The 9,565-nt window shown below is 36.6% G+C and overlaps 1 protein-coding gene across 1 annotated transcript; it reads left to right on the forward strand.

Moving 5' to 3' along the window:
- The first annotated feature begins 3,445 nt into the window (after positions 1-3,445).
- Positions 3,446-7,507, forward strand: LOC110442777. Its single transcript, XM_021486553.1, has 3 exons — positions 3,446-3,786; positions 4,979-5,131; positions 6,254-7,507. Exons 1-3 carry the CDS (start codon positions 3,643-3,645, stop codon positions 6,365-6,367), a joined length of 411 nt encoding a protein of 136 aa, XP_021342228.1. The 5' UTR covers positions 3,446-3,642; the 3' UTR covers positions 6,368-7,507.
- The last annotated feature ends 2,058 nt before the right edge of the window (positions 7,508-9,565 follow it).

Genomic DNA, 9,565 nt, shown 5'->3' on the forward strand with positions numbered 1-9,565 from the left:
ATATAGTTTATATAGGGAAATAACACTTTTCGGTATATATTTTATCCATTTTCAGCAGAAAATTGCTCAAACTTAGTCAGAATCATCTTGGGTAAATGAGAGTTTTACTTTGTAAAATTAGGATTCCTGCCCCATCCCCAGGGGCTAGGGCGGGGCCCCAAAGGGAACATTTACCAATATTTTCAAATTCTTATCCATTGATGACATGACAAGTATTGTATTTCACTTAGTTTACATGCTGATTTCCACATCACATCTAAACAATAAAATAAAGCTACCAGTATCTATGATATAACTCAGGTGACCGCTAAGGCCCTTGGGCCTCTTGTTAAAATTTATAGTCACAGCCTTCTCCCGTCATACATTTACAATTAAATGTCAACAATGATAATAGGCATAAACATAAAGTAGATATATATAAATCTATATTGAATTTAGTACCGGAATGTGACCGGTACAGATGGTATGAGGCTAAACACCTTCCCTCAACCATGGGACAACCCTTTCTGTAAAAAGGAATATTCACGAGACGAATATCCCTTTTCAAATGTTTACATAAAGTGCATTTATGCAATGACAAGCTACACGCGAATAAAAAAGGAAACGTTTGTGAATTTATTTATTACATTATACAACTCAATGTCTTTGGCCAATTCTTTTTCTAGACCAGGCATATAAATGTATGTATACTCTCTTTCCCACTTTCACTGTCTCCATACGCGTTAACACTTAGTAAGTCATATTAGCCATCACACACAATAAACTGTATGGCAAAACCACTACGTGTACATGTAGAATATGTGTCAATGAGGAACGTGTTGAGATACTTGATAATTATATTTTTTCAATACTTTACAGAGATTAAAGAATACTTGTAAATGGACCTTTTTATGTTGAGACAACTTTTCTTCAATCAGTTCCTTTTGTCCGAAACAGAAGCCGTAGTTATCGGTAGCACGCGCAATTTTTACAACATGATCAAATATTTTTTCCCCTGTTTTCAAAACGTATTCCGATTCTATCTGAAGTCGAAAATTAATTCTTTATAGAGAAAAGGTTGTTACATGATCATGCATTCTAAGTCAACATCATATGAAAATATGAACTGTTGAAAAATTACGATTTAAAAAAAATAATGTTATGCGATCCTATTTACTAGAAGTAGGTTCTCCTTCCTCAGTTATTCATCCTGGTCCGTCATTTTGACATTTTTAATCTAGCTGCGATAACGTAGCTTTCTGACGAAGAGCGATATTTTTTATGTATTGCGTCGTCGCGCCAGAGGAGGCCGGTATTCATATTAGTACTTATTTAAATCTTGCATGTCAAAACAAAAAAAATCGTTTAATTCAGCAATATAATAAATCATACAATTTTATTGATCCCGGTAATATTATAAATTATGTAAATCTAATAGCGCACGTATCTCATTTGACCCCGATCACGAGTACCCACAGAGGAGAGGACAGAATACGCCCTGGCCATTACAACAGGTATCCCTTCGAGGGCCTCGTGGCAAAATCAAACTAACCATTCACTTATCCCTTCCTTTCGCATATACCACTGTATAATTATAAAACACAAAGTAAACTTTCTCCGATACATGCCCATTAACATATTAAACTAAGTTCATCTGTGTTCAAACTCGCACAATGATACTAGCGAGATTAATAGTTTTAGATATTTATTCATAAAATAAACAGCGCTAGCACTTTCTGTCGATTTCATTTCAGCTTAACCGGCTATCCGGAAGAATACATGCACCGTACTAACTGCTAGGGCAGTCATTTTCTGCTTTGAATACTTCCCACAGGCAATAATGATTCCGTAACGTACCCCTTGCGCTATCTTTTGACCATTTGGCAACTTTTCGCTTTGTAGCTGACACGGTACAACACTTTTCTTTCGCTTACTTCACACGGCCAGTCATTTTGTTTACAAAGAACTGGTGTGCTATGCGCATGCGCCGGTAGAGGGAAATCCCTGAACAAAACGTTGGTCAGAAAGGTAGAAATACCGATGATTATCTTAGATTTAATCATTTTTATGAATCTATTTCAGCCAAATCCGATCGTCATTTTCCATAAGGAGTCTCACTTGATATGTTTATGTAGTATTTGAAAAAAAAGACAAAAAAAAAAGTTACTTCAGTGTGATGCCCCTTTAATCAATGTCTTTTGTTTACAGGAAGACTTCATGGTAGGAGAGGAGGTGGTAGCTCCCCCTAAAGTAGAACTGGAGAAGGTGTAGGTCGCATGTTCTATATATAGACTGAACCTCTGAGACTACAAGTAAGTACTGGTGGGAGAGGTCCTAAAGTAGAACTGGAGAAGGTGAAGGTCACATGTTCTATATATAGACTGGACCACTGAGACTACAAGAAAGTACTGGTGGGAGAGGAAGTGGTAGCTTCTCCTAAAGTAGAACTGGTGAAGGTAAAGGTCACATGTTCTATATATAGACTGGACCACTGAGACTACAGGTAAGTACTGGTGGGAGAGGAGATGACAGTATTCTGTAGAACTGGAGAAGTAGGTGTGCTGTAGATGAAGAGAAAGACCTCTCTGAAGTTTTAGATTTAAGAATGATTAATGAGTAACACTAAACACCATTTACCCCTAAAGTCACATTTGAACCTTTCCATATCAAAGACTGGGTAAGCTTAGTTTAAACATATAGGGGTGGATGGGTATATCAAGATTGTTGCACTGAACAGAATTATTGACATATGTGACATCACCAAAACATTCTATGTAAATAATTTATATAACCAGTGCTTAAAAATCTGACTATTTACTGTCAACAAAATGGAAGTGTGGATTCAGACATTTGATATTTATGTGTTTAAATCTTTAAAATGAGTTGATCTTCAAGTATGCTGCTCAGTAATTGATTTGAAATACTATTCTCAATTTTATTAATGTAACTACAACACAGATTGCTTTTGATAGTGATTAAAAAGGATACCATATGACACAAAATATTCATGGTACTCTCACTATTTTTGCTTTAAACAAACATTTTTATAGGTCAGCAAAGGTTGTCAGCCATAGTCCCATATTTCCTGTATAATGTACTTCCTCCATAACCAACACTGATAAAACTAAACTCACAGTGCAAGTTTCAGTAAGAACATTACTGCAACACATCTGTAAAAATGTGATTCTCATAAAAACGTGGAAAAAGAGCATGTATTAAACTACATGACATGACATGTGAAAAGGAAATGACAGATATAGCTAAAATACATATAAAAGTATCATCCCACATCTCCAAATGTATACCTTCCTCGTTCAACCTAAACCAATGTTAAAACCAAAACTTTGTAAGTTTGTATAGCAAGATGGTTTGAATACAACATTTTCTTACTCCCTTATTCTGTGACGTACATATACTTTTATTACAACAGTAAATGACAAACTTGTTCATTACTTTTTAGATCCCAATGCATTCCTGGTGAAATGGTACTGCCTGATGTTTTTGATTGTTCAATAACACCTGACGTAGCTGGTTTATCTACTGACTGGTATTGACACTAGAATGTGTTACAAGTGGTATCAATAGACCACATTTTATAGCTTGTTTTACCCGTAGAAACTATTACCTTAGGTCCGACTGGGATTTTATATATTTATTGTTGTTATGGAAGTAGACATGGAACAATCTACAACTGAGGAATCCCAGAGTGTAAATATGGACACCGGCCATATTGATTTTGGAGCTAGTGGGGGATTCACTGTGGACATCAAAAGGGATAACTCGGGAAAAGAGCTGTTAAAGTCGAAGGTAATTAGTGAAAAATAATAATTAGCCTAAATCTACCTAAATTGCATCTATCTCAAAAATTGACACAACATATTGTGTTAACAATTTCATGAAAATTCACACCTTACCTTATTTTACTCTATGACACCACAACAAGTAGGCACACAGATATTTTTAGAAATGCAATGATGTTTTTTATGAAAGCAAATGCATTGTCATTCTTGCAACCAACTGTTTTATAGCCAAACATGATGATTGAATGTTCCGATTTTAAACAAAAGGTGATGATGATGCACCATCTATGAAAATGTTGATACAGTTTCTGTGACACTCATATGTGATTATTTACATTCAAGTGATCTTGTATCTCAATACAAGAAAACATTTGTTTTGGAGAACAAATAAGGCCATATATAGTAACTTCTTCAGCAATAGAGTTGTAGAGGTGTGGAACAGTCTACCCGATAATGTGGTCAATTTTCCAACTGTGGACACTTTTAAGAACAGACTGAATAAATTCTGATCGGATCACCCAACAAAATTCCGCGCAAGTTGTTATTCTTGACATTAGTAGGTCTATCTATATGCACCGGAAGTGAAAAGAGTTTTTAACAAGTGTTTAAACATATATTCAAACGCACCCAAGAAGCTCACAGCTTTCAATCGGCGTCATCGCTATATGAACTATATGAACTAATACAATGAACAATGTATATTATTTCACACTTAACCGTTTTGTTTGCTACATAAGCTTTTGACTTTGTTTAGTTTGACATATTTTCTTTATGTAAACATCTTTCCTTCAATGTTGTTTGGCCTAAAAAGTGACTTAATTTGTTGATTGGCTGTAAAACAATGCAAATCAGACAAACAAACGAGCTTGATTTCTTTCTAAACGCTTTCTATGTAGCATGCAACAGCTTTGACTTCCTACAATCTTAGATGAGGCAACTGTAAACAAGGTAAAATCATTATAACACACAAAACACATCTTCCTCTATTATCCCCCTTTTGATTTTTTTCTCCATATTGAATTTTTGATTAAAAATATACTGAGAAAAAACATGCATGCATAATCTACACCAAAAGAAAGATCCTTGTGGGAGATTTTCTTCCATCTGACTTTGTGGGGGTTACATCTTTGTCCTTCTGAAATTTTGTGAATGCATGCATATTCAAATATTTTCATTAGTTTTAATGCTTTATATTTTAGCATGGGAGAGTAGATGGTGCAGTGCTGCCATCCATGTCCCCCGGGAAAGTGGAGAGTTCCCAGTCATCAGGGTCTGCAGAGTGTTTTAATGTGGGAGGAGAGTTAGGGCTGAGACCAAGCCTTCTAGATGATGTTCTGTCTGATAAAAAGATGGTAAGACCTTCAAATAAAAGTGCATTGTATGATATGCTGATAGTGTTGTTCATTGTATTATGTGTTGATATACAATATATATCGGATTTGTCCATTGTAAAATTTGCATAAATTATTTGAATTTTATGTAAACAGACACCTCAGTTGGTCTATTTTCACTGGTATTAGTTGTCTGCTTTTCAAATGAAAATATCTAGATTTATTGTACTTTGATCTTCTTTTTAACATCTTGTCATGGTTGTATTCAAAGTTTAAAACCGTTATAAGATATATTGATAAAACTTGTAGCTCACCTGTACTACCCCGAGAAGGTGTTCATTGCACTGTTATTAGGTCACTGTGACTTTCACTTCTAGGTCAAAGGTCAAGTAAGTGCAAATTAAATATACATATTGGGTAATAAGGGAAGACATCAAAACAGCTCAAGAATATAATCACTCTTGCACGGCTGGAGAAAGAGAAATGCATGGCCAGACCACGATTTATATCCAGGACCTTCCAAACTCTAGACAGACGCCTGGTCACTGATGATCGACCCAGTCCAGTTCCACTACATTCCTCCCTCATTTCCTTAGTTTCCGCCCCCAAAGACAACTATTTACAACACCGGTTCGGGTAACCCCTTACCAAGCATTAACTCCGCACATAAAACAAGCGTTGGCAAGCTGCTAACTTTGTAACAGGAGAAAGGGAAATGCATGGCCAAAACGTGATTTGAACCCAGGGCCTTCCATACTCTAGACGGAGGCCTGGTAACTGATGATTTACCCACTTATGTCATTGGCTTAATGGATGAAACTTAATGATTAGCACTTTAAATTAATTAAATAATCAAATTTGATTCTCATACTAAGACATATTAGATCTGTTTAAGAAATAACCATATGGGAGGAGTTAGAGGCACTTTTTCAGAGACCACCCATCAACTATTAAAAGTGTTTTAGTATTAGGAATGGTAGGCAGATCTGGTTTTAACCGTACCATCCATATGTGCCTCCCAACTCCCCCATATGAGTAATTATGGAATAGCCCTTACTAAATTGTTCATGTATTTTTCTAGCTATTCCTTGTACCTAAATTTCACCTGCTGTTACTAATGAACATCTTCTTACCACATTGTAGGCTTTGATGAGATCTCCAGAGGTTATGCGTTTTCTGCAGACACAGCAGGCAAAAATTGCAGAAGAGAAGCAGAGTAGTGAGAACAATGATACCGTCAGGGGAGACAAATCCTGACAGGGAATTTGTTCTTAATATACATTTTTTTTTATAACAGAATGTTTGAATGAGAAATTCTTTCTCTTTAGTTCCATACAGTTAAGCTGTGTGTAGCATTCTTCTATGTACATGCAAAAAAGTGGTGTGTTGGTTCGTTCCTCCCTGGCTTCGTCCTTGACATTTAGAATACACACCAAGAATACAGTTTGATTCACTGGCTGGAGTCGCCAGAAACAGTTTAACGTCACATCTCTGTGTGACTGAACATCACATACCCTTTTTAATAGTTTAATATTTCATATTTGTACAGAAACTTCAATTAGTGTAGTCATAATTTAGTGCAATATCCTAAGTGCATAAAACGCAAAAATTAGAAAACCGCTAAACTATGTATGTCTATAGTATTTGACTGACTTGGTTAAAGGAAAACAAATTTACAGCTACATTGAGAAGATTGCTGGTAGAAGAAGTATAAGGAACATGCTTGATGTAATCAAGAACATTTCCCAGGTGTTTTAACACTTCAGACTTGTAATATAGGAAGTACTCGACCCTCACGGAATTATTGTGTAAATTAAGTATCGTATTTCGTTTTATTATTTCCAATAAGTAGGGAACAAAAAATTGTTTCCAGAGGATTGAATAGGATAGAGCTGCCAGCTCTTGAAAACTGTGTAAAAAATCAGACAATGCATAAGTCATCCCGACTACAAAATCATTTATGTTCTGCATCTGAATGCAGATTGACAAGATTCCGCCAAATTACCACAACACACAGATGTTGACTGTTGTTAGGGGAATACATGTAGTGTGTTCAGTAAAGAAAATGTTTTGGAATGTTTCAAACTCATACTATAGTCATATAAGTCAGTATATATGTGTAATACTGTTATGTTTTGAAATGGGGAGTTCGCTTCTATAAATTATCTTGATGACTTACAACATTGAAAATTGATTTTAAAAAGCTTGAGTGCAACCAGAATAGGTTTCACCAGCCTTGGTTACTCATAAATAAGCCAGTTGAATATTGTGAATACCTTCCTGTCCAACATGTGGATCTATACTGCAAACAGGAGCAGATGTGCCCTAATAACATTGAATGCTATTATACATGTTGATTAGTGAAAAATGTGATTTATTGAATAAATTATTGCTTTATATTTTATCAGCTATTCATTGTGTTTATTTATATTGCATTACAAAGTGAAGTCTTTGACCCAAGGATACAGCAATTACCAGATTACATTGAATTTTGTCAGATCATTTTCAAGTAAAAGCCCTTCAAGTATTATCTTTTATTTGGAACTGCCCCTTTGTTACCAGAGCGTGTTAAAGACCACTACCAAACATTGAAACTGTGCAATGGAAACATTTTTTTCCAACATGACTATACCTAGCTTTAATGAATCATTTCTGAAAAGAAAATCATCATTACCTTCTTTTTATTTCTTTAAGTACTTAACAGATCTTACCAAAATTTTGTAAACAGATTCCCCTTCATCTATATTTGTACACGTTTCATTTTTGGAATAGTCCGATCTGATAAAAATCATTTGTTACATAGCTTTGTTAACTTCGTACTATGCCTGGCATAGTACTTAATTTAAACCAAGCCATTTAACACATGATTTTAATCGGAATGGGACTTGTCAGAAAAGAAATGTTTTATGCAAAAGTTGACGGATGTCACACACCTGTAGCTAGCTAAAAATCTGCCTATCACTTCCACTGAAGCATTGGAAGGCCTTGATTCATGTTTGTTAAAAAAAAATCAAGTTGTTTGGATTGAAGAAAGGTTCAAGTAGCACAACCAGTGTTTGTGTAATGTTTTGAAAACTAGTATGGGATGTAATTCATCACCAGAAAAATAATCAGACATGGTTGTACACAAAACTCTTAAGATATGTATGTACCAGTTGACATTGCCGATTCAGTTTTCCCACTGGCACATTCCCGTTCTTGATCTACCTCGATGAAGACAGCTGACACGCGCTATTACGTCACAGACAACGCACTTCTTTCAACATGACCTGTGACCCTGTGCACTTTTAGCAAAACCGATTACATCTTTACTTTTGACACACATGTAAACAAAACATGGCAAGCTCAGCATTCCGACAGTTCAAAATAGGCGAATGTGTTGCCATAGGAAACAAGAGGCCCAGAGGGGCTGTATCGCTCACCTGGATACCTAAGCAATCATGGCAAAATATTCTCCAAATGAGATCAAGGGAATATGACAGACACCAAGGCCAATCCTTGTAGCATAGCTATATTAGATTTTTCATGCCCAGCAATTTTATGTATGGTTATGGGGTGGGGATCTCAACTGTTTCCAAGCTTTGACTCGGTAACTAGGTCCCTAGAGTTGTGGCCAGACCCCAGGATCGATTCTAATATCGTGACTGCATTTGTCTCTTTTTGCCCAGCATTTGTGTATATAGTTTTGGGGTGGGGATCTCTACCGTTTCAAAGTTATGACCCAGGGGCCAAGTCTGCAAGGGTGGGGCAGACCCTGCGATCAATTCTAATGTCATGAGTGCATTCGTCTCTTTATGCCTAACAATTGTATATATAGTTTTGGGGTGGGGATATTAACCATTTTGAAGTTATGACCCAGGAGTTAAGTCTCCAAGGGTGGGGCAGTCCCCAAGGCCAACCCGGAAGCATATGTACAATCATTTCTTTATACTCAGCAATTGTATATATACGGTTATAGGGTGGGGCTCTCAACTGTTTCCAAGCTGTGACTAAGAAACTAGGTCCCTAGGGTTTCGGTCAGACTCAGGGTCTATTCTGATATCATGATTGCATTTGTCTCTTTATGCCCAGCATTTGTATATATAGTTTTGGGGTGGGAATCCCCACCGTTTTCAAGCTATGGCCCAGGGACTATGTCTCCAAGGGTGGGACCAGACCCTACGGACATCCTGGAAGCAAATGTGCATTCTTCTCTTTATACTCAGCAATTGTATATATGGTTATATGGTGGGGATCTCAACCATTTCCAAGTAATACATTTTATTGGCCCCACCCCTTAGCCCGGGGGGGGTCAGCCCCACCATTTGTACAATTTTGAATCCCCGCCTCCCATGAATACTTCCGACCAAATATGATGAATATAAATGGCATAGTTCTGCAGAAGAAGTCGTTTATAGCAATATAACCAAATTGCCCCCTTTTTGCCCCGCCCCTCAGCCCCCTGGGGGGTCAGCC

The sequence above is a fragment of the Mizuhopecten yessoensis genome, unplaced genomic scaffold, assembly GCF_002113885.1.
Source record: "Mizuhopecten yessoensis strain PY_sf001 unplaced genomic scaffold, ASM211388v2 scaffold716297, whole genome shotgun sequence".
Classification (NCBI taxonomy): domain Eukaryota; kingdom Metazoa; phylum Mollusca; class Bivalvia; order Pectinida; family Pectinidae; genus Mizuhopecten; species Mizuhopecten yessoensis.